This window comes from Diorhabda carinulata, chromosome 10, assembly GCF_026250575.1.
Source record: "Diorhabda carinulata isolate Delta chromosome 10, icDioCari1.1, whole genome shotgun sequence".
Classification (NCBI taxonomy): domain Eukaryota; kingdom Metazoa; phylum Arthropoda; class Insecta; order Coleoptera; family Chrysomelidae; genus Diorhabda; species Diorhabda carinulata.
This window is the reverse complement of record NC_079469.1, coordinates 14,136,927-14,163,175: the sequence shown is the minus strand read 5'-3', so window position 1 is coordinate 14,163,175 and position 26,249 is coordinate 14,136,927. Positions and strand designations below refer to the sequence as shown.

The window sequence follows — 26,249 nt, the reverse complement described above, 5'->3', positions numbered from 1 at the left end:
TTATTACCCCTTATTTCAACATCATACCCCTTATTTATTCATTCGCGTCATCAATTTTTCATGCTTACCTTTTTATATTCGTAATTTTAATAGTTTCTTTCCAATTCTATTCTCAATTTTCTAATTTCCAATATATTACCTCTCATGAGGTACTTTTACCTCTTATTACCTCCATTTCGATTAATTTCGTGTACTTTCATTGATAATTATCGCATTTTATTTCTTATTCTCTTTGTTTTTCTCAATTTTATTCGCAATTGTGTCATTTTGCTACATGTTACCTCTTATTTGAGGTACCTCCACCCCTTATTACTACCAAATCGATTGATTTCCGGTATTTTCCTCGTAAATTTTCTATTTTTATCCTCCATTCCCCAATTTTTATAGAATTTTCACCTTTAAATGAGTTTCTATTGTATATACCGGTGTTGTAGGAAAAGTAACACAAGAGAATTGATAAAATTCTTTAATGATTTCAACAATTCCAAAAAAAAGTGAATAAAACCGATAATGAACAGAATTTTCAATGATAAAAACGAAACAATGGAAATCCTAACCTAAGAAATTCCGTTTATATCAATTCCGTTGATAGAATTCGAAGTATTTTCCGATTTTACGATTTCCTCTTGAGACAATTTCGAATGGGAATGATGTAAACGCGACCTCAATTTCTTAACGACGAACAGGAGCAAGAGCGGGAACGGCGTCAGAACCGCCACGGCGACCGGAGCCACTGCAATCGATAAAAATGTCAACGAAATCCAATTTTCTAACGGCCCTCGTACAAATCGAACGGATCGGTGGGGGGCGCGACTTACCTGTGGTTAGATCGGCTTCGGGTTGGGGTAAAGCGAATCTCAATAGAAATATCGCGATGCCCGTATTCTGGATACCGATTTCGATGGCCATCGTTAAACAATCGACGGGATTCTGTCGCAATAATTTCGATATCAGATAACCAGCTACGTAACCGAGCCATGGGATACCCATACCGGCGACGATTATCTATGGAACATACAAAAATTGTTATAACAGGTCGAAACGGGTCAAGATTATCGATGAAAATTGGTCATAAAGTTTATAAATGACAATCTCACTGATGAAAATGGGTCATAAAGTTTATAAATGACAATGTTATCGATGAAAATTGGTCATAAAGTTTATAAATGACAATCTCACTGATGAAAATGGGTCATAAAGTTTATAAATGACAATGTTATCGATGAAAATTGGTCATAAAGTTTATAAATGACAATGTTATCGATGAAAATTGGTCATAAAGTTTATAAATGACAATCTCACTGATGAAAATGGGTCATAAAGTTTATAAATGACAATGTTATCGATGAAAATTGGTCATAAAGTTTATAAATGACAATCTCACTGATGAAAATGGGTCATAAAGTTTATAAATGACAATGTTATCGATGAAAATTGGTCATAAAGTTTATAAATGACAATGTTATCGATGAAAATTGGTCATAAAGTTTATAAATGACAATCTCACTGATGAAAATGGGTCATAAAGTTTATAAATGACAATCTCACTGATGAAAATGGGTCATAAAGTTTATAAATGACAATGTTATCGATGAAAATTGGTCATAAAGTTTATAAATGACAATGTTATCGATGAAAATTGGTCATAAAGTTTATAAATGACAATGTTATCGATGAAAATTGGTCATAAAGTTTATAAATGACAATCTCACTGATGAAAATGGGTCATAAAGTTTATAAATGACAATGTTATCGATGAAAATTGGTCATAAAGTTTATAAATGACAATGTTATCGATGAAAATTGGTCATAAAGTTTATAAATGACAATCTCACTGATGAAAATGGGTCATAAAGTTTATAAATGACAATGTTATCGATGAAAATTGGTCATAAAGTTTATAAATGACAATCTCACTGATGAAAATGGGTCATAAAGTTTATAAATGACAATGTTATCGATGAAAATTGGTCATAAAGTTTATAAATGACAATCTCACTGATGAAAATGGGTCATAAAGTTTATAAATGACAATGTTATAGATGAAAATTGGTCATAAAGTTTATAAATGACAATCTCACTGATGAAAATGGGTCATAAAGTTTATAAATGACAATGTTATCGATGAAAATTGGTCATAAAGTTTATAAATGACAATGTTATCGATGAAAATTGGTCATAAAGTTTATAAATGACAATCTCACTGATGAAAATGGGTCATAAAGTTTATAAATGACAATGTTATCGATGAAAATTGGTCATAAAGTTTATAAATGACAATCTCACTGATGAAAATGGGTCATAAAGTTTATAAATGACAATGTTATCGATGAAAATTGGTCATAAAGTTTATAAATGACAATGTTATCGATGAAAATTGGTCATAAAGTTTATAAATGACAATCTCACTGATGAAAATGGGTCATAAAGTTTATAAATGACAATCTCACTGATGAAAATGGGTCATAAAGTTTATAAATGACAATGTTATCGATGAAAATTGGTCATAAAGTTTATAAATGACAATGTTATCGATGAAAATTGGTCATAAAGTTTATAAATGACAATCTCACTGATGAAAATGGGTCATAAAGTTTATAAATGACAATGTTATCGATGAAAATTGGTCATAAAGTTTATAAATGACAATCTCACTGATGAAAATGGGTCATAAAGTTTATAAATGACAATGTTATCGATGAAAATTGGTCATAAAGTTTATAAATGACAATCTCACTGATGAAAATGGGTCATAAAGTTTATAAATGACAATGTTATAGATGAAAATTGGTCAATGACAATAATAGTGACAATTACAGTCATAAAGTTTATAAATGACATCGTTATTGATGAAAATGGGTAGTTTTATAAAATTTCGGACTTACCTGCCACGAAAATAATTTGAACAAATACAAGTTGGTAACAATTGCGAAAACTATTATGAATAATATGAGGAGCGTCGAAAATCCCTTTATTATTCTAACCATGAAATTTGCCACCCTCTTTAGGTACCTTTGAATTAGGTACCCGATCGTCAAGGGTATAATCAAAGCTACAACGTACGTCATTATTTCGGTATAAGGTACTTCTAATTTTGCGTTCCGGAATATAACTCGACCTAATATAACAAAAAAAAAATAGAAACTATTAAAAAAAAACTGAGAAAATATGAAAAGAAACGTTTGTCGATCGTTAAAATGGGTATTCATCAATGTCAAACTTTATATATGACTATTCTGACGATGAAATTCAGTTGACAGGTTTATAAATGACTATCCTGACGATGAAATCTAGTTGACAAGTTTATAAATGACTATTCTGACGATGAAACTTTGTGATATCTTTATAAATGACTATCCTGGCGATAAAATTTAGTTGACAGGTTTATAAATGACTATCCTGACGATAAAAATTAGTTGACAAGTTTATAAATGACTATTCTGACGATGAAACTTTGTGATATCTTTATAAATGACTATTCTGACTATGAAACTTTGTGATACCTTTATAAATGACTAACCTGGCGATAGAATCTAGTTGAAAAGTTTATAAATGACGATAAAATTTGATCAAATTTTTATAAGTGACTATTCTGAAGATGAAATTCAGTCAAATAAAAAGGGAGGGGGAAAGAAAAAATACGTAATTTTTTGTAAATTTGCGAGAGGTGGTTACATTGACTTTCAACATGTATTTTCACACATAATATGCCATATTGACGCTCGAAATATAATTTGAACAAAAACTATCATAAATTTGAATACGAAATAGGAAATCGACTATTCAAAATTCTAAATAAACAAATTTAATCGATGATTATTCAATGTTAAATGGCTGTTTTCAAAACCAAATGTGCATCGATAAATTTCAATGTAACCTTTGTTTGGAAGTGAATACAGAAAATAAAATTGATGAATTTTTACATATTGTTGAATATGTTACTGTATATTGCAACTTTTTTATCGTGGAAAATATCAGAAACGAGTTTAACAGGATAAAATTTTCATCTACCGTCCATCCTTAATTTATCATTGGTCTTCTTTGTTGGAAAAATGTTTTAGATAATAATTGATCCTCGAACATCCCTATTTGAAAACAAAAAAAAATTTAGGACCATTGACCCTTAATAATTCTCGTTTAATACCAATGGCATTTAAAATAAAATTAAAAAATATACTATTGACCCTTAATGCACTATTAAGGGTCAATGGTATATGAAATATTTATTATACGGATCGTTTTTATTTAAATCGAAATCATTAAGGGTCAATGGTAACTTGAGGCATTTAAGAATAATTGAAAAATATATTTCATCAAACATTGACCCTTGATAATTCATTTACTAAACTATGTTTCATTCACCATTGACCCTTAATTAAGTCTAAAAAAATTTTCATTTGGAACCAATAAACCTTATTAAAAAAGTCTCCCAAAAATATTCCATTGATCCTTAATAATTCTCGTTTAATACCAATGATCCTTAACAAAAGATTGTTGTATCCACCATTGACCCTTAATGGCGTTTAAAATAAAATTAAAAAATATACCATTGACCCTTAATAATGCATTAAGGGTCAATGGTAACTTGAGGCATTTAAGTATAATTGAAAAATATATCTCATCAACAATTGACCCTTGATTTAATCTGTAGAAAATTGAAAAAAAAGCCTCTCAAATTACCATTGACCCTTAATAATTTCCAATTAAAAGAAATTAATATGAATAAAGAAAAATCCATCCACCATTGACCCTTAATAATTCATTTACTAAACAATGTCTCATTTACCATTGACCCTTAAGTAAGTCTAAAAAAATTAAAAAAATTTCATTTGGAACCAATAAACCTTATTGAAGAAGTCTCCCAAAAATATTCCATTGATCCTTAATAATTCTCGTTTAATACCAATGATCCTTAACAAAAGATTGTTTTATCCACCATTGACCCTTAATGGCATTTAAAATAAAATTAAAAAATATACCATTGACCCTTAATGCATTATTAAGGGTCAATGGTATATGAAATATTTGTTATACCGATCGATTTCTTTTAAATCGAAATCATTAAGGGTCAATGGTAACTTGAGGCATTTGAGAATAATTGAAAAATATATTTCATCAACCATTGACCCTTGATTAAATCTGTGGAAAATTGAAAAAAAAAGCCTCTCAAATTACCATTGATCCTTAATAAACACCGTCAAATATTTCCCACAGTTGCTAGATTTAATAAAATTTCTAGGTTCTACGAATCCATAAACATAAACAAAAAAAAAAAAACTAAATAACTGCAAAAAAAATTACGTACCGAGTGTAAAAATCCACAAAGGCATAAAAGCGAACGCCGCCATGGTGCTGACGAACGTCATCGAAATCGACAAACTGATATTCCCCTCCAAGAGTATCGCCCAAACGTTGGAAGCGCCCCCAGCCGGCGAAACTCCCGTGAAGAACAATCCCAACTGCATCGCCGCGTTATCCGGAAAAAGAAGAACGCCAAAAGCGTAACTCAACTGAAACACAAAAAAGAAAAATAACGACGCGAATCGTCGCCCAAAACGACGCTCCCCTCACCGCTGGCATCACGACGAAATGACCGAAAAGTCCGACGCCCGGTCCGATGGGTCTCTTCAAAATCGTCCTGAATTCCGACCAATCGATGGCGCAACCGAAATTGATGTACAACAAACTGATCAAAGTGGCTACCGATGCCGTAAACATCGTATCGATTACCCTCTTTTTCCTTATCACCACTATATCCATATTTCCTGTAGATTCGCTTTTACCGGAACTTCCTCTTTTTTTACACGATATCACAGTTTTACCTGAAATAATCGAAATTTCATTCCGCGTCCTCCTCCCCACCGTATTTACCGAAACTTACCTAAAAAGTTCCCCGTGACGTTAAAACTACCCGAATCGTTCGTTATTAAATATTCTTTATCCAGTGACGCCACGTTTTCATCCTCGCTATAAAGCGTGTAATCACCACCATCTAAAAAATCAATTTGATAATACAACGCCCGTTCATGTATGTAGACCGAGGTGTAATTGTTTTTATTTTTCGATTTCGTCTAATACATTCAGGAAACGAATTATAACAATCCCCTCGTATATATAATGGTGTTTACCTTGATTTGAAGCGTCGTAATCGACGATTATTGTATCGTACATATGAATGGTGGCGTTTTGGGGGTTGAAAGTTATATTACAACTTTTTACGATAACCGCGTGACATATTAGAATTAACGTCACAAGTACAATTAGAAATTGTACTAAACCTGATATTGGACACATCTACAACAGAAAAATAAAATTTCCGGTTTCAATTGCAACGAATATTTCTCTAATCTTTTTTTTATATATAAATCGGAGTCGAAAATATCGCTTCAAAACCGAAATGTTATTTTCACAAGTGGTTTCCAGTCGCCACAATAATATTTACTTATAGATTTAGCAGATAGGATTCAAACAGTTGAGGGTCACGACAAAACAATATTTTTAATAATTATTTTCTACTTATTGCTTGTATAAAAAAAAATTATTTCACAGTCAATATATAGAAAAAAAAACTCTCTAAGAATGTTGAATGTTTGTTAATAAATGATAGAAAACGTTTTATCTACCATTGAGCCTTAATAATGTCTCTTTAAAAAAATAATTGATATTTAAATCCACCATTGACCCTTAATAATTGAAAATCAAATTTATATATGACAGTAGATACACAAAAAACTCTCTAAGAATGTTGAATGTTTGTTAATTAATGATAGAAATCGTTTTATCTACCATTGAGCCTTAATAATGTGTCTTTAAAAAAAAATAATCGATATTTAAATCGACCATTGACCCTTAATAATTGTAAATCGAATATATATTACAGTAGATACACAAAAAACTCTCTAAGAATGTTGAATGTTTGTAAATAAATGATAGAAAACGTTTTATTTACCATTGAGCCTTAATGTTTCTTTAAGAAAATAATCGATGTTTAAATCCACCAATGACCCTTAAGAATTGAAAATCGAATATATATATATATATATATATATATTATCAAAATATTTGAAATGTTTATTAATAAAACGTTTTATCTACCATTGAACCTTAATAATGTCAATTTATAAAAATGGCGAATGTGTCAATTAACCATCGAGCCTTAATCATTCGCGTTTTTAAACCAATGAGCCTTAATAAAACTATTCAAATATCTACCAATGACCCTTAATCGTTCTGAAAATATAAAACAAGTTTTCTGTATACCATTGAGCATAATAATTAAAAATCAAATATTACCATGAAAATATCCAGAAAAAACTGCATAAGAATTTTAAAAGATTTGTTTCTATTATGATTTCCATGACGAATTCCTGACAAGTATTAATTTTTAAAAAAAATTCAAGCATTTAGTTTCGAAAACAATCAATTAAAGACCTATACATTATCTATAATTGTATTAATTAATATTTTACGGATTTAATGATGTAATTTGAAAGCAAGGTTGTTTCAATATGATACCACTGTTAGCAAGGATTTACAAACGTATTTCTTATCGTTTTTCTACGACCATTTTTTATTATACATACTTTCTTAAAATTTTTGAAATACACTATACAGAGAAATTTAAACAATTAATAAACTTCCAAAGTTGATAATTTAATCTGGTATTAATATTTATTGTATTTCGTTTATAAATTACAAACTTTGATAAAGAAATTGAAATTTATTACTTTCTTACAACTAGTATTTATTCTACGTACAAAATTTATGAATAATTATGCAATATTCCTTTTGGCTTTCTAAAATGATAAGTATTAAGTCGTTACGTGATTTTAAGAGAAAATAAGAGAAAATGATATATATAAACAGTTTTGTGATAGATAATACTTTTAAATTTATAAAATATATCGAAAACATTAAATTTAAATACCTTTTAGTAAAAGATTTTTATTAAGCTGGCACTATAATATGATATTTATCCTTCGGAAGCAACATTTACTTTGAAAACCCAACACCTGACGAGCACAACTGCACGTTACTTTCTCAGAAGTATTTATAAATCATATGTCAAGGATAATCCACTCACATTATTTAGAAAAAGATAAATATATATAAATTAATACGTATTAAAAAGAGACGATAAAACTTGTTAACGTTTAACTAGTAGTTAGGCAACATGTAATACCGTAACGTAAGGTAAGTGACGTACATTTTTCATTATAATTAATTGACACTTTAAGCAGAGATAAATAAATATCAATTATTTAATGTTAAAAAGAGATACTATAATACTATATATTTTGAATGAGAGAAAATATAGTAAAAGTTCTACTACAATATTCATTCTATTATATTTGATAATAAATGCGTAAAATGTAACTACGATAGTGTAAAGCCGACTTAAGGTAAATTGACAGGAGCAATTAGAAATCCCACTCTTATTTTAATGAAGATAAAGATAGTCGTACTTACATATATTAGAAAGAGAAACAAACACTTTTTCATTATACTATTATTTAGTTTACTGAATATATTTGATAATAGATAGTGTAAAACCTGCTTAAGGTAAATCGGTAGAAAAGAATGATATTTTAAACAAAGATGTGTATAGCCAGGTTGATATATATTAGAAAGAGAAGCCAGTATTTTTACCATATTCGTTAGGGCATTACATTGATTGAAATGTATAACCTAGAAAATCCGTTTTATATATTTTTTATTAAATAAATAACATTTTATGTCTATATAATATTAAACTGTTGATTCAAAATAAATATATAATTATATATTTAAATAAATCTTGTCATTTTATTGACAATTGACATTAGCTTGACATATCAGCTGGTTTCGATGTCTGGAATTTTATTTATGTTTTTATAAAGACATTAAAAATGGCAGATATAAAGTCTTTAGAACATCCTACGTTAAAAGTGAGTAAATTTAACATTCTAACATATCTTTTATAAGTGTTTGTGGTTTTTTTTATAATTAAATCAGGTACCTTACGAAATTCTAAATAAGAAGTTTAGAACGGCTCAAAAAGCGATAGATCGCGAAGTGTCTCACGTACAACAACAAGCGAATCTCATAGAGGAAACTCTAGAAGAATCCGCGGTTAAATCCAAAGATATTTCTAGTCTTCTCGGTGGTATGGTGGAAAAACTTCAAGTATTGAAACGTAAAGGTAAAGTAGTTGATTTCGATGTATATTGTCGTTAGAAAAGTGTTTTGTTAGCCGAAGAAAGCATCGCCGAGGAATTGGTGGCTTCCAGCGTGTGCAAAAGGAGATTAGAGCATTTGAAGGAGCATTGCACCGTCGCCTCGAACGGAAACGTATCTCAAGCTGCTCTGAACCAATGGAGACGTAAACGTCTGGATAGAATGGTCGTGGAGTATTTTTTGAGGAACGGGTATTACAACGCCGCCATAACTCTCGCAGATAGATCTGATATAAAGGATTTGACGAACATCGGTAATTGGAGGATTGATAATGGGGAAAAAGTGCGCGAAACTGTTTGTTTTTTGGTTTTCAGATATTTTTTTGACTTCAAGAGAAGTCGAAAAGTCTCTGGCCAACAAAGAAACGAACAAATGTTTGGCTTGGTGCCATGATAACAAATCGAAATTGCGCAAATTGAAATCGAATATGGAATTTAATGTGCGGGTACAGGAATTCGTCGAATTGATACGTTGCGATAGGAGAATGGACGCCGTTAAACACGCCAGAAAATATTTTCCAGGTTTCGAAGACGAACATTTGACGACTATCAAACAAGTTATGGCTTTACTCGCTTTTCCCGTCAATACAGGTATTTTTATCAATTTTTTTTCAATATAAACTTGTAGAACAACACTGGTAATCGGATTTTTCTCAAAAAATCGCGAATTTTCGTTATTTCAGGTTCTTTTTTTCAATCTAAACTAATCGAAATGACTTGGTAACTTTTTTTGTGAACAACTCGTAGTTTTTACGGCATTTTTTTCATATAAAATTGTCGAACAGCCCTAATAATCAATTTTTCTCAAAAAATCGCGATTTTCCATTATTTCAGTTACTTTTTTTCGATCTAAACTACTCGAAATGACTTGGTAACATTTTTTGTGAACGAATCGTGTTTTTTACGTCTTTTTTTCATTTTTTTTTCTCAATATAAACTTATCGAACAGCCCTGGTTATCAAATTTAAAAAAAATCGTAGTTTCACGTCATTTCATGTCCTTTTTCATCTAAACGTATGGAATCGCCCTGGTAACATTTTTTTCAGAACAAATTGTGGTTTTTATGTCGTTTTTATAACTTTTTTTCGATATAAACTTGTCGAATCGGCCTAGTAATAAATTTTTCTTTCTAAAAATTGTAGTTTTTGCGACATTTTCATCAAGTTTTTTGGTCTGAACTCGTCGAATCAACCTCGTATTCAATTTTTTTGTTATAATCGCGCTTCGAAGTTTTTTCCCCATTTTTTTTTCATTTGAACTTGTCAATCCGCCCTCGTAATAATTCATTTTTTCGGTTTCAACTTGTGGAATCTCCCCCGTAATGAGTTTTTTTAGAAAAGTTTTTGCGTAATTTTTGTCTATGTTTCCCACCAAATTTATCGAACGTTCCTCGTATAATAAATTTTTGATAAATGAAAAAATTTTCAGAAAAAAATCTACTTTTTTCGATTTTTATTGTTTAAATGAATTGAAATACCCTCGTAATATATTTTATAATCAAATCGTATTTTTCTCGTTATTTTCGTCTAATTTTTCGATTATCCCTCGTAATACATTTATTTATAATCGAATAGTAATTTTCGCTTCATATAAATTCAATTCTCGAATTTAAATCTATCGGACCATCCTCGTAATACAAATTTCGTATTTTTTTTTTGTGACAAATTTTAGAAATCGAACCTTACAAGGCCCTTTTCGATGAAAAAAGATGGGATACGTTGATCCAACAATTCCGTCAAGAAAATTATCGACTGTTTCAATTAGCTTCCCAATCTGTCTTCACTGTGGCCCTACAGGCGGGTCTGTCAGCACTCAAAACCCCATATCCTTTTCAAAACAATAATTTAACCATTTCCAATATACAGTACGTTTATTAAAAAAATGGTTAATTCAATGAGAAATTATATTTTTCCTTAACCATCAACACTCAGTGTTATTCGGAAAGTGGGGAGAATAGGAATCCCACGTGTCCGGTATGTCAGCCATATTTGAACGAGCTAGCGGATTGTTTGCCTTTCGCCCATTGTTCGCAGAGTCGTTTGTATTGCCATATTAGCGGATTGCCCATGAACGAAAATAATCCGCCCATGATGTTACCCAACGGACATATATACGGTGAACAGGTAAATGTATTTCTATATCTATAGGTTTCCTAAATTTTAATAAATAGCATAAATTTTTTTAATGTCCCCGTATGTAAAAATATTTCAATTGTTCATAATTATCGATAAATATTACAGGATGTATTGAAAAGTTGTTGGAATATTTCGGCTTCAAAGTATAATTTACGGGGAGATGTCGATTTTTTATATATTAAAGTTTTCTTGGTTAAAAAAATACGAGGGTTTATTGTTAAATCTGCTTACTATTCTTTTGATGTTTAACTTTACAAGGGGGACGCCAAATTTTCATTGAATGTATATAAAATTTACGAGGGGAAGTATATTTTTTAAAAAAATTTTTGAGTTGTATAATACTTTCGAATTTCTGGATAAAAAATACGAGGGGAAGTCCATTTTTTATAACAAAAGCGTAAAATATACCAGGGGAATTTCGTTTTTTTATAACAAAATTTGACGGTTTTATATTTTTTCGAACTTTCGGCTAAAAAAATATAGGAGGGGACGTCGTTAAACCTGTTTACCATTCTTTGAATTGAAGTTTACAAGGGAAAATAAATTTTTTCAACAAAATCGATGTTATTTATATGATATGTACGAGGGGAAGTTCGTTTTTTATAACAAAAGGCAACATGATTATATATTTTCGAATTTCTGGATAAAAAAAAATACGAGGGGAAGTCGTCAAATACTATTCGATGAAAATTTACAGGGGCAAGTCCATATTTTATAACAAAAGCGTAAAATATACGAGAGAAAGTTCGTTTTTTTATAACAAAATGTAACGGTTTCATATTTTTTCGATTTTTTTGGTTAAAAAAATATGAGTGGACGTCGTTAAACCTGTTCCTCATTCTTGTAATTGAAATTTACAGGTGGAATTCCATTTTTTAAAACAAAGTCGATTTTATTTATATTGAATATACGAGGGGAAGTTCGTTTTTTATAACAAAATGCAACATGTTTGATACCGTTAAATTTTTTCGATATTTTTCCACATAAAATTTACAGGGGATAGTCAATTTTTTATAGCAAAACTACCACGATTCAATAATCGTATATTTAAATGATAGTTACGAGGGGAAGTCTATTTTTCCATAACACCATACACGACGTTTTGTGTATTTTCGAATTTCGGATTACAAAATACGAGGGGAGGTAGTGAAATTAGCTCCTTTTAATCACAATTTCCGGGTGGTAGTCAATATTTTTATAGAAAAATTTCGAAATTTTCCTTAAACGTGTCTATTATTTATACGATACTTACGAGGGTAAGTCTATTTTTTCATAACAAAATGCTACGTTTTTATATATTTTCGAATTTCGGGATAAAAAATACGAGGGGATGCCGTTTAAATCTGTCTACTGTTAATTCACGCGCGATTTACGAGGGGAGATCAATTTTTTGTTGTAAATGTGTTGCAAATCACGAAAATTTCGCCAAATACGAGGTGCTGCCGATAAATTTACGATTTTTTTTTCGTTAAGGCGTTAATGGAAATGGCACGTCAGAACAACGGTCAAGTAATCTGCCCGAAAACGAAAGAAGTTTTCCAATTTATGAAAGTCGAAAAAGTGTTTGTAATGTAATTGTGATAAGTTCATAGCTAAATATTGAAATTTCGCTACGACATTTTCTCCTTTTTTTTTCATTGTAACATGTAAATATTTATCTATTATTCTCATAAACGTTTCAATTGATATAATTATCTTTTCATTTCCATCCCTTTCATCCCCTTTTTTTCGATAAGCGACGAGATATTTTTCAAAATTTGCGTTGCTCGGATGTTCCTTAGATCGCCTTGTAACGCGTCGCCAAGTTTGTCCCATATATATTTTATAGAAATCGTCAAAAATAAGGGAATTTCGGCGGGAAAATGTGTCACGTAACGTGAAAATTTGTCTGATATCACAATCGATGTGTAAGAAAATGAAAATACGTGTTTTCGCGCATAAATTGCGCGAAAAAGAATTTCTGCTTCTATTTATGACGTTTTTACGTTTATTTCTTGCAATTTCGTGAAAAATAACGGAAAGAGACATGGAATTGATGGAATTTGGCATAAAATAGAATAAATGCGTCATAAAATTGATGAAATTGGGCATAAAAAAATAATTGGCTCGGCAGGCAACGTTTTTATCATGAAATTACTCAGATTTATGAGGTTTTTATGACAATTTCAAGGAAGTTCATGGAAAATTCCAAGAAAATTCATGAAATTGGGCATAAAGTAGATGAAATTGACCATAAAAAACGATTGGTTCGGCAGTTAACGTGTTAACAAATAATATACGTATATTTATGACTTTTTTGTGACAATTTGATGGAATTTCGTGGAGAATCATGGAAAATTAGGTGAAATTGATGGAATTGGGCATAAAAAAATGATTGGCTCGGCAGTTAACGTGTTTATAATAAAAATACTCATGTTGTGTCAATTTATTAGAATTTCGTAAAAATCTAGGGAAAAGGGGCATAAAATTGATAAGAAAATACAACTTTTCATGAAAGTTTATTGAAAAATTTTGAAACACATTTTTTATCAAAAACTCAAGAAACTCGGAAACTTTTATCAAAAATTAAACCGAAAATTCGAATTCCGTCGAAAATTTATCGAACTTAACCTAAAAATTTTCCGAAAAATCGGCGTCCCTACTCATCCGAAGTTTCGTTCATCTCTTTTCCGTCTTCAGTCGAAGAATCCGACTCAAAGTCGAACTTGGAGCGTTTCTTCCGCTTAACGCCGCCATTTTCGGTCGAGTTTTCCTTCCGTTTTTTCGTCTTCTTCGACGGTTTCTTGTATCTCCGTGTGAAACCGAATTTTTTCAATCTGTCGATCAGCTGCATTCCGGCGGCTTCTTTAGCCTGTTTGACGGCGACGCTCAATCTGCGTTTGAATTTATTGTCAAACGCGTGGTGATCGTCGATATTTTTTCTGAACGCTTTCAAATCTCCCGTTTTTATCCAAGATCGAGTCACCGCGGTGGAATCGAAAAACGTCACGTGATAGTACGTCTGAAAATAATCGTTATCCGTCAATGTACAGGGTGATTTACTCGATATATTACGAAACCAAGTCGAATTAATCGCCCTCTATATGAAATGTAGAAAAATAATTGCCCTGTATATGATTTGTCACAAAAATAATCACCCTGTATATGAGTTGGTGAAAAATAATCGCCCTGTATATGATATGTCACAAAAATAATCACCCTGTATATGAGTTGGTGAAAAATAATCACCCTGTATATGATTTGTCTAAATATAATCACCCTGTATATCATTTGTTGAAAAATAATCACCCTGTATATGATTTGTCAAAAAATAATTACCCTGTATATGAGTTGTCTAATATAATCACCCTGTATATGATTTGTTGAAAAATTACCACCCTTTATATTATTTGTTGAAAAATAATCGCTCTGTATATGAGTTGGTGAAAAATAATCACCCTGTATATGATTTGTCTAAATATAATCACCCTGTATATCATTTGTTGAAAAATAATCACACTGTATATGATTTGTCAAAAAATAATTACCCTGTATATGAGTTGTCTAATATAATCACCCTGTATATGATTTGTTGAAAAATTACCACCCTTTATATTATTTGTTGAAAAATAATCGCTCTGTATATGATTTGTCAAAAAATAATCACCCTGTATGTAATTTGTTGTATATTATTTTTCTAAATTTAATCACCCTGTAAATGATTTGTTGAAAAATAATCTCCCTGTTTAGAATTTGTTGAAAAATAACCACCCTGTATATGATTTCTCTAAAAATAATCACCTTGTATATGATTTGTTGAAAAATAATCACCCTGTATGTAATTTGTTGAAAAACAATCGCTCTGTATATGATTTGTCAAAAAATAATCACCCTTTATATTATTTGTTGAAAAATAATCGCTCTGTATATGATTTGTCAAAAAATAATCACCCTTTATATTATTTGTTGAAAAATTATCACCCTGTATATGATTTATTGAAAAATAATCTCCCTGTTTCAAATTTGTCAAAAAAGTATTGCCCTGTATATAATTTATCAAAATATGAAGATTTGTCATAAAATAATCACCCTGTATACGATCTAACAATAAATTATCACTCTACATATTATTTTTCGAAAAATAATCACACTGTATATAATTTGTTGAAAAATAATCATGCTGTATGTAATTCAACTTAAATTGTGATTCCAGTTATTTCGAGTCAAACTGAAATATTAAAGAAACATCCTGTATATGACAAAATTCACAAACTCACTTACGAACTGTAAGTATATGATTCAACCTAATTAACAATTTGAATCTCGCCATTAAATTGATACAAAAAACTAATCGCCCTGTATATAAAGTAACTTAAAATTGATATCGTCACCATTTTTTATGTTAAAATAAAAATCACCCTGTGAATGATCGAACAAAATTTGAAAAGTTGATACTAAAATAGTCACCCCGTATATAACTAAACAAACTTCCCAGTGTCCACATTAAATTGATATGAAAAACGAATCGCCCTGTATGTCAAGTAACTTTTAATCACTATTATTAAATCTCCACTTGGAATATTTAAAAAGAATCACCCTGTATACGGCCTAATAAATTTAACAGCCTAACTACGAGTTTTATATGAAAAAGAATCACCTGTATGTGAAGTAACTGTTTGACTTACCGGTTCTAAGGTATCTTCCAACCAAAAATAATCCCCGATGTCGGGATCGTCTTCCACCATAGCCGGCCACCATGGGTAACCTTCGATTTTCGCCCAGACGATGCTACCCGCGTTATATTTATTGAATATCATCAACTCCTCTTCCTTCTCGTCGATCGGTTCTTCTTCGATTTCGCATCTATTATATCTTCCATTTGGATTCATATAACAATACCATTTCTCAGGTAGATCCAGGGGATCTTGCACGTCGGGCAGGTATCTACACTTGTCGCAAGAGTCGCAATACACGTAGAGACCGACGTTTCTGGATTCTTGAAGGGAACTCATCTTTTCGTAGAAGCTCATAGAGGCATAATTCTCCTTTTTCTTCACCTTCTTCGGTTTGGCTTCAACATATTTCGCCTGCAATTCCTGCGTTAACGATTTCAACTCGTTTTCTTCTTCAGGGGTTAAAGTCTCGTTCCAAAATTCCATATATTTCTCCTTCACGTCTATTCTGTTTAGAACTTCCTTGGAGAGAACGGAATCGGCGTCGCTGTCGTCCATCGGTGATGACGAATCGAACATATCTTCAGGAGTCAATGTAATCTTCTTAACGTTAACATTTTTTTTCTTCTTGGGCGTTTCGAGCGATATCGTTAAATTTTGATTTCGAGAAATTTCTGTTTTCTTCTCCGAAACTGATGTCCCCAGGTTATTATTATTCAACAATTTCAGTAGGTTTATTTTGTAATCCGTAGGGCATTTGAACGTATCTTTTCTAATCGATTTTCTATTCAAAATTGGCATTTTATATTTGTAGAAAAAAAAAACACTAACTAAACGTCTCAACTTATACGCTTGTTAACACAATTTATTACTGAAAATGGCTGACTTTTTAAAATTTCAAGACTTTCAAATGTTCATCTCATTAACCAATCAAAATCACCTCAGTGATAACAACATAACATATCGATAATAAAAAAACTAGCGTTTTAAAATTATCCAATTATTTTGTCGTGACGTTAATCAATCCACCAATCAAAAACCACCCTACTGATAACAACTTAAGGTATCGGGAATAAAAAAATTACTATCGATAACTGTCAGAAACAATCAATTGTTTAAAACGATTTTTCGCGTTGTACATCATGAATTAGAACAACCGTAAATAATTACGTTTTATCTATTTAGAATAGATAAAATGCATACATTTTTTTAATTATAAAAAATGTGTTTGAAGATTGAATAAAGGAAATAAAAATACGTAGACAACGTAATCTAATAAAAATAATCTTTTATGCAATAATATTTTACAACATTGCCGAGTTTATGTTTTATATTTTTTTTAATAAAATAATTCCATAATTAAAGTAATTTTTTTGCTCAAAAACGTATTAAAATACATTGTTAATGATAAATTTATAAGAAAAGGTATCAAATAATCGAAATTTATATAAATTATTAAATTTTTATGTATTATTATTTCGATATTAATAATCTTCACCTGGTAATTTAGTTAAAAATATGTAACAACGTCAACGCCGCTTGTTAAAATATATATACGATTCGTAGACGTTCGGAACTATTCGCGTTTCATATTAAAATGGAGTCCATTTTACGAGCAATACGTTTTGTGAACGTTTAGGTACAACATGGTTTAAGGTAAACGTACAGTTTCGTTAAGTTAATCGCGTTATGTGTTTAGAAAAAGCCTTGAAAGTGTCGTGAAAAAGTGTTAAACAGTTTAATAAATCGTTTAACTGTAAGTATTTTTCCAATTAATCGTTATTTACATCAAAATTATTAGTTTTCCTTTCGTTCTTTATATCTCTGCAATGGCATACATTGTTTGTAATTTACTGCGCATGTGACACGAACTTTTTGCGGGAATATTTTTTTATATAAAATTCAGCTTTCAAATTATTCTCATTCATATTCTTCGTGTTGGTTTAATGCTAATTGTAGTTATGGGGTATTTTATGGTGGTGAACGTTTGTTATTATAGATGTCGTCTGTTCAAATTCAAGTATTGAATCCTTCGTCCGTAAAAACGGGACACAGTCAACAAAAAAACCCAGTGAGACCTACGAACCCGAGTACTTCGAAAAAGAAAAATAAATACGATAGAAGCTGCAGGAAGCGATCTAAAAGTTTCTCGGGATGCGGAATCATCAACCAAAAACCCGTATTACCATCGAAATTTCTGTTAGGGGGAAATATTAAGGATCCTTTGAATCTTAACAGTTTACAGGATGAAGAAATAAATAGGTCGGTTATCGGAGATTTATTTGTTGAAATGTATTGACGTGGGTGTATTTTTAGAGCTATGAACGCCGTTACGCCGAAATCGTCGCCGGTACCGACTCCTCCGAGAAAAAAAGGACAATTGGAAGTTATCATCCCGAAAAATATTCATGATCCTTTGAATCTGATCGATTGCGACGACGACGCCGAATATGAGCAACAACTTTGTTCGCCCGTTAAAAAAGTGAGTGATTTTTATGTGTTTTATCGAAAATTTTTTGGAAATTTGATATTTGAAAAATGTTGGTCACCTAATTGATATTTTTTGGATCTTTTTTTTTTGACAAACACTCGTATTTTTGGAATTTCTTTTCTGTTTTATTGTTTTCTGTATATGGATGTGTTTAAAAATTAATGCAGGTCAAAATAATGGGAATATTGAGCTCAAATTTTTGAGAAGCGTTCTGAAAGAATAATTTTATTGATAAAAACAAAAATGATTGTCCTAAATGTTGGTGTAACTGATATACGGGGGTTGAAAGTATGGAAAAGTGATTTAAAATTTGTTATTTTGAAAAAAATTAATACAGACTAAAATATTTCGAATTTTGTGCTCAAATTTGAAAAGAACCCTCCTAAAAGACCATTTTACTGATAAAAAATTATGATTGTCCTAGCTGTTGGTGTCAATGAGATAAGGGGGTTGAAAGTATGGAAGTATGGAAATGTGGTTTAAAACATTTTAAATAAATTGATTCAGACTAAAATATTTCGAGTTTTGTGCTCAAATTTAGAAGGAACCTTCTTAAAGGACCATTTTACTGATAAAAAAATTGTGTTTGTTGTAAATGTTGGTGTAACTGATATACGGGGGTTAAAAGTGTGAAAATGTGACATAAAACTTCTAATTTTAAAAAAATTCATACAGACTAAAATATTTCAAATTTTGTGCTCAAATTCGAAATGAAACTTCTTAAAGGACCATTCTATTGATAAAAAAAATTGTGTTTGTCCTAAATGTTGGTGTAACTGAGATACGAGGGTTGAAAGTATGGAAATGTGAGATTCAAAACATGTTTTCATTCAAAAATTAATTTAGATTAAAATAATGGGAATATCGAGCTCAAATTTTTGAGAAACGTTCTGAAAGGATCATTTTATTGATAAAAAAATTATGATTGTCCTTAATGTTAGTGTAACTGAGATACGGGGGTTGAAAGTATGAAAATGTGAGATTCAAAACACGTTTTCATTCAAAAATTAATACAGATCAAAATAATGGAAATTTTGAACTGAAAGTTTTAGGAATCTTTCGTAAAGTCATTTTCTCCATACAAAACTTGACAGTGTTCTAAAAGTTGGTTAAACTGAGATACGGGGGTTGAAAGTATGAAAATGTAAGATTCAAAACTTATTTTATAAAAAATTTGATACAAACCAGAATATATCGAATTTTGAGCTTAAATTTGAAATAAATCTTTCTAAAGGATCATTTTATTGATAAAAAAAAATTGTGTTTGTTCTAAATGTTGGTGTAACTGATATACGGGGGTTAAAAGTGTGAAAATGTGACATAAAACTTCTAATTTTAAAAAAATTCATACAGACTAAAATATTTCAAATTTTGTGCTCAAATTCGAAATGAAACTTCTTAAAGGACCATTCTATTGATAAAAAAAATTGTGTTTGTCCTAAATGTTGGTGTAACTGAGATACGAGGGTTGAAAGTATGGAAATGTGAGATTCAAAACATGTTTTCATTCAAAAATTAATTTAGATTAAAATAATGGGAATATCTAGCTCAAATCTTTGAGAAACATTTTAAAAGGATCGTTTTATTGATAAAAAAATTGACAGTCTCCTAAATGTTGATTCACCTGTTATACGGGGGTTGAAAGTATGAAAATATGATTTAAAAGTTGTTATTTTATAAAAATTCAGACAGACCAAAATATTTTGAATTTTGAGCTCAAATTCTGTAGGATCCTTTTTAAAGAACCATTTTATTGATAAAAAAATTGTGTTTGTTCTAAATGTTGGTGTAACTGAGATACGGGGGCTGAAAGTATGGAAATGTGAGATTCAAAACATGTTTTCATTCAAAAATTAATATAGATTAAAATAATGGGAGTATCGAGCTCAAATTTTTGAGAAACGTTCTGAAAGGATCATTTAATTGATAAAAAAATTGTGTTTGATCTAAATATCATTATTACTGAAATACAGGGTGCGAAAGTATGAATGTATCGAACACATGGTAATAAATACTTCAAACATATATAAATTTGGAAATAACCATTAAAAAAAGTGAAAATCATACAATATTTTCGTCCTGAATCGAAAAAAATCCTGAATTTGAAATTGAATCCTGTTCCCGATTCAATGTCAAAGAATTTTTTTGTCGCCAAATTAAAAATTTTTCAGTTTCAGTTTTCGATCATAATTTTTATCAAAAAACAAAAACAGAATCGATCATACGGGGTGTGTATGATTAATTTGGATCGATTTACAACATTTTTTTCTCAAACTTTCCCTCAACCCCCCATAGTAAATTTTTGTTTTTCTATGTTCCACAGTCGAAAAAGAAACGTCTTAAAAAACGTCGTACCATTTCCGGTACATTGGAATTAACGGACGTTACGGCCGACGTAGTTTCCACTACGGAAGCCAAAACGCCCGAATCCTCCGCCGATTCCGCCAAAATTCCGGAAATACCGGAAACGTGCCTCGCGCCCAACGAACCCGCCTCCGAAACGAGACCGAACGTAAATTTGACTTTGAATATCGCGCCGGCGGCGGTCGCTTCAGCCGCCGCCGCCGCCGCCGATGGTACCGTTACGACGGAAACGGAAACGGCGCTACCGGCGGCCATAAAAAAAGAAAAAACCAAAAGGAAATCCGACGAACACGGTCACCACGGTTTGAAAAAATTCAAAAATAATTCGATGGATAAGATCGTGAGTCCGGTGGTACCGCAACCGGGGGCCTGGTTGAAACGGAGCAATTCCGCTGTCAAATGGCCGAAACCTCGACATAACAAGCAACAGGATACGGCAACGCCGCAATTTAAAGAGAGAGATAAACGTTTCCAATACGGAAATTATAACAGGTACGTAAATATGTGGCTTAGATGGTTGAATTACGAATTTTTTATATTCCGCCTCGTTACGGCGCCTCGAAATTGAGGCGAAATGCGAATTTTCCGAATTTCTTCGAGATTTTCTGTATTTGAAAAGATTTTGTTCGAAATCATCTCATCTTATGTCGATTTCGAGGAAAACTGTCATGGTGCCTCGTAGTTGAGGCGAAATTTTGATTCCTACGCCTCGTTTAATGTTTCCAACGAGTTTTTCACGTGTTTTTAAAGATTTTAAAGGAATTTTCTCGGAATCATCGTATTTTGTCTCAATTTCGAGGATAAATGCCTCAACGCCTCGTAATCGAGGCAAAATTTAGAAATTTCCGCCTCGTTTAATGATTTCAACATTTTTAAAATGCTTTTGAGAAGATTTTTCAGGATTTTCTTTAAAATTAACGTATTTTGTCTCGAATCCGAGGAAAACTGTCATGATGCCTCGTAGTTGAGGCGAAATTTTGATTCCTACGCCTCGTTTAATGTTTCCAACGAGTTTTTCACGTGTTTTTAAAGATTCCAAAGGAATTTTCTCGGAATTATCGTATTTTGTCTCAATTTCGAGGATAAATGCCTCAACGCCTCGTAATCGAGGCAAAATTTTGAATTTTTCGCCTCGTTTAATGATTTAAACAAGTTTCTAAATATTTTTGAAAATTTTTCTCAGAATTTGTTTGCCTATCCTTTGAGGAAAACATCCTTTGTACTTTTTAGTTGAGGCATTTTTTTTATTTCTCCCTAGTTTTACTAATTTTCAAATTTTGCACGTCGTTGCCTTAAAAACGAGGCAAAATTCTCTAAATCTCGCCTCGTTACCCAATTCTTTTCAATTTTCGAATTAAAGTCGGAAAAAATTATGTAGAAAATTGTTTTGAAACCTTGAATTTCGTCTAATTTATATAAAAGTCTCGCTTCTACGCCAAACACGAGAAAAAATGTCTAATATACCGTTTCGTTAAATATTTTTTCGAAATTTGAGGTAAAATCAGAAAAAAAATTCATAAAAAAAGCGTAGAATTTTGTTTAATTACGCAAAAACCACCTCGCCGCCTCAAAATAGAGGCCAAATTCGCAATATTTCGCCTAATTACTTAATTTTATCTGATTTTCGAACTAAGTTATGTAGAAAATGGTTTAGAAACGTCGAATTGTATCTAATTTTGCAAAAATCGACACGTCGCCTCAATATCGAGGCAAAATTTTGCCTTTTTGAAGGTTTTCTTCAACTTTTAAGGTAAAATATAAAATAATTGCTTTAAATAGGTTTAAATACGTTCTAATTTTGCAAAAATCGCGTCACCACCTCAAAACCGAGGCCAAAATTTTCAATATTCCGCCTCGCTAAACTGGTTCTTCGACTTTTGAAGTCAAATGAAGGAAAATTGTGTAAAACGTTTTGGAAACGTCGAATTTTCTTTTGATTTCTGAAAAATTACGTCGCCGCCTCGAAACCGAGGCCAAATTCTAAATATTCCGCCTCGCTATCAATTTTTTTTTCGACTTTTAAGGTAAGAATAGAAAGAAAATTGCGTAAAAAAAAGTTTAGAAAAGTGTAATTTTGTCTTAATTTCATCGCCGCCTCAAAAATGGAGACGAAAATTTCTGAAATCGTGCGATTTGATGATGAGCGAATGTATTTTCAGGTATTACGGTTACCGCAACCCCCACAACGAAACCGATTACAGATTAAAAGTTTTCTCCCATCACCCCTATCTGTTCGTCAACAAAGACATACTCGACGTCGGTTGCAACATAGGTCACGTGACGTTATCGATAGCTCGCGATTTTCACGCGAAATCCGTATTGGGCGTCGATATCGATCAAAAATTGATATCGATAGCCAGAAAAAACGTAAAACATTACGTTAAAAAGGGGGGGATCGATGAGGAAAAGGAAAAGGAGGACGTTGTTCATTTAGCATTACGTAAAACGGAAAATTGTGAGTTTTTTCCAATTAGTATGCCTATATTATACGGCGATATCGACGTTCCAGGTTTTACGCACGACAAGAGCGGAGGTTTTCCCAACAACGTTACTTTCAAACAGGTAAGATACCATTTCGAACAGAATGTTTTTTTTTCCCAGTGTATATCGACCTTTATTTATATCTAGCAATTTTTTTTTTCGCCCTTCGAATCATTTTTTCCGGTGTATTTGGGATTTTATTCGATGCTTTCGGTTTTTTCAGTGTAATTTTCGACAAATTTTTCATTTTTTTCTAGTGTAACTTTATTTTTCTTCCAGTTTAACTCTATTTCCCTCGAATATTTCCGTTTTTTCGGTGTATTTGTGATTTTACTCAATATTTTCGGTTTTTTCGGTGTAACTCCTATTTTTTCTAATCTTTTTTCGAGTGTAAAACAATTTTACTGAATATTTTCGTTTTTTCAGTGTATTTGTGATTTTACTTAATATTTTCGGTTTTTTCAGTGTAACTCGTATTTTTTCAAATCTTTTTTCGAGTGTATTAACACAATTTTTTAGAACATTTGTTTTTTCAGTGTATTTGTGATTTTACTTAAAATTTTCGGTTTTTTCAGTATAACTCGTTTTTTTTCAAATCTTTTTTCGAGTGTAACACAATTTTTTTGAATATTTTTGTTTTCTCAGTGTAACTCGTACATTCATTAAAATGTTTCACTTTTCAGTGTAACCATTTTTCATGAATATTTTTTTTGTGTATCTTTATTTTCGTCGAGAATTTTTTTGTTTTCTCAGTGTAACTCGTATATTTCAACAAATATTCCACTTTTTCCTAGTGTAACTTTTTCTTTCAGTTTAATTTTATTTTCTTTGAATATTTTTGTTTTTTCAGTGTATTTGTGATTTTACTCAATATTTTTGGTTTTCTCAGTGTAACTCGTATCTTTTCAAATCTTTTTTCGAGTGTAACACAATTTTTTTGAATATTTTTGTTTTCTCAGTGTAACTCGTACATTCATTAAAATGTTTCACTTTTCAGTGTAACCATTTTTCATAAATTTTTTTTTGTGTATCTTTATTTTCGTCGAGAATTTTTTTGTTTTCTCAGTGTAACTCGTATATTTCAACAAATACTTCATATTTTTTCAAGTGTCACTTTTTTTTCAGTTTAATTTTGTTTCCTTCGAATATTTTTGTTTTTTCAGTGTATTTGTGATTTTACATGATATTTTCGGTTTTTTCGAGTGTAACACTTGTTAAAGTATTTCATTTTTTTCAGTGTAATAATTTTTTCAACATTTTTTTCTTCACTGTAAACTTGGGCACGTCTATCATATTTGTTTTCTCAGTGTAATCGCGACTCTTTCGGCTGAATGTATACATTTTTTCCAGTGTAACTATATTTTCTTCAATTTTTTCCCAATATTCCAAATAGGTACGTTTTTTCAGTGTAGTTATTTCCAGTTTTCTTGGTGTAATTAAATTAAACGCGACTGTTTCGCATGAACGTATCGCTTTTTTCCAGTGTAACTATATACTGGAAGACGACAATCTCCTGGCCTTGGAGCAACCCCAATTCGACGTCATACTCTGCCTGAGCGTGACGAAGTGGTTCCATTTGAATTGGGGCGACGCCGGTTTGAAACAGGCCTTCAGAAGGATGTACGCCCAATTGAGACCCGGGGGTAAATTAATCCTCGAACCCCAAAATTGGTCTAGCTACAAGAGCAAAAAAAAATTAACCGTAAGTTCATCTCCGATCGAAATTTCCCTTTTAATTTTCCTCTTAATTTTCCAGTCGACCATTTACGACAATTACAATTCCATCGAATTTTTTCCGGAAAAATTCCGCGAGTATCTCCTATCCCCCGCCGTGGGTTTCGCCAAGGGGGAAATCCTGGGTTTTCCGGTGCACCAGTTCAAAGGTTTCCGTCGACCGATTCAGGTTTTCACGAAAAGTACGATGTTCCCCAGCGAAAGGACGGAAGCGACGCCCCTGAACGCCGATTCTTCTTCGTACAGGTGAAGATTTGTTCTTCTTCTTTTTTTTTTCCCGGTGGTTTTTCTTGTAATTTTATATTTTTTCTTTTCGGTAAAAGGCGGAAAACGGAAAAGTACGAAGGTCACAGTCAAGGTCCTTGCATCGAGCACGTCTACACGGACATATTCGACGGGAGGTATTGCGGTTGCGCAGACGATAATCAGGAGATTAACGAAAAATTGGGGGAGGAGTTGAAGAAGTTTCGGGGGTCGGCCACGGCGGCGGTTGCCAAAGATGAAGGAGATTCGTGCGGCGCGTCGCTCGAAATGGACGTCGAAAAAAAGGATCGGCAGGATAACACTTGACTCATTCGAAGGACGTCTTGAATTTTTTTTTTTTTCGATAGTTTGTAAATAAAATTTATTTTGTTTGTTTTTTTATTTCGAAATTTGTACATAAAAGTGTGTATATTGGATAAAAATGTAAGAAATAAAAGTTTTCTTTAAGAGTTTTTCGTTTAGACCCGTAACTGTTCTAAAAACGCCATCTATTGAATATAAACGGAACAATTTGGTTCACTCCGCGTGACTCTATTTTATCAACTACGTCAGATCTTTTTTTCTCTGGAAAATTTGCTTTCGAATATTTTTATTTTTTCAGTATAATCGTATTTTATTTAGATACTTCATTTTTTCCAGTGTAAGTGTAAGTTTTCTTCGAGTACAATTTTGTTTTTTTAGTATGAACTGATTTTTTTATTTGGCATATTTGATGGTATAGACAAGATTTATACATAATTAAATCACCATTGACGCCATCTATTAGGTAATAACCGAACTACATAATTAAACTGTAAAAATTTGGAGAATTTACGAAATTTTTGTTGTAAACTTCGGCATCCAAAGTATAGATGGCGATACGAGTTTTATTAAATCAAATCGCCATTAATGCATATAATTCGTGGAACGATCG

At 31.4% G+C, this 26,249-nt stretch overlaps 4 protein-coding genes across 5 annotated transcripts; 2 read left to right on the top strand and 2 right to left on the bottom strand.

Moving 5' to 3' along the window:
• Positions 1-453: 453 nt before the first annotated feature.
• LOC130898638 (sodium/bile acid cotransporter 5-like) lies at positions 454-8,066 on the bottom strand. Its single transcript, XM_057808064.1, has 8 exons — positions 7,928-8,066; positions 6,129-6,294; positions 5,882-5,992; positions 5,572-5,822; positions 5,306-5,510; positions 2,886-3,118; positions 819-1,005; positions 454-733 (listed from the first exon to the last, which is right to left on the bottom strand). Exons 2-8 carry the CDS (start codon positions 6,292-6,294, stop codon positions 558-560), a joined length of 1,329 nt encoding a protein of 442 aa, XP_057664047.1. The 5' UTR covers positions 7,928-8,066; the 3' UTR covers positions 454-557.
• A 639-nt stretch (positions 8,067-8,705) lies between these two features.
• On the top strand, positions 8,706-13,041 carry LOC130898640 (E3 ubiquitin-protein transferase MAEA). Its single transcript, XM_057808068.1, has 7 exons — positions 8,706-8,927; positions 8,995-9,181; positions 9,233-9,469; positions 9,531-9,806; positions 10,887-11,037; positions 11,143-11,338; positions 12,824-13,041. Exons 1-7 carry the CDS (start codon positions 8,889-8,891, stop codon positions 12,923-12,925), a joined length of 1,188 nt encoding a protein of 395 aa, XP_057664051.1. The 5' UTR covers positions 8,706-8,888; the 3' UTR covers positions 12,926-13,041.
• A 794-nt stretch (positions 13,042-13,835) lies between these two features.
• Positions 13,836-16,984, bottom strand: LOC130898641 (zinc finger CW-type PWWP domain protein 1-like). Its single transcript, XM_057808069.1, has 2 exons — positions 16,015-16,984; positions 13,836-14,351 (listed from the first exon to the last, which is right to left on the bottom strand). Exons 1-2 carry the CDS (start codon positions 16,801-16,803, stop codon positions 13,989-13,991), a joined length of 1,152 nt encoding a protein of 383 aa, XP_057664052.1. The 5' UTR covers positions 16,804-16,984; the 3' UTR covers positions 13,836-13,988.
• A 560-nt stretch (positions 16,985-17,544) lies between these two features.
• On the top strand, positions 17,545-25,717 carry LOC130898634 (7SK snRNA methylphosphate capping enzyme bin3-like). Of its 2 annotated transcripts, XM_057808061.1 has the most exons (9): positions 17,545-17,758; positions 18,002-18,264; positions 18,319-18,484; positions 20,817-21,349; positions 23,017-23,312; positions 23,367-23,419; positions 24,822-25,040; positions 25,095-25,318; positions 25,396-25,717. In XM_057808061.1, the coding sequence occupies exons 2-9, from the start codon at positions 18,002-18,004 to the stop codon at positions 25,640-25,642; spliced, it is 2,001 nt and encodes a 666-aa protein (XP_057664044.1). In that variant the 5' UTR covers positions 17,545-17,758; the 3' UTR covers positions 25,643-25,717. The 2 variants fall into 2 exon arrangements, with proteins under 2 accessions (XP_057664044.1, XP_057664043.1); XM_057808060.1 differs by having other exon boundaries at positions 23,017-23,419.
• The last annotated feature ends 532 nt before the right edge of the window (positions 25,718-26,249 follow it).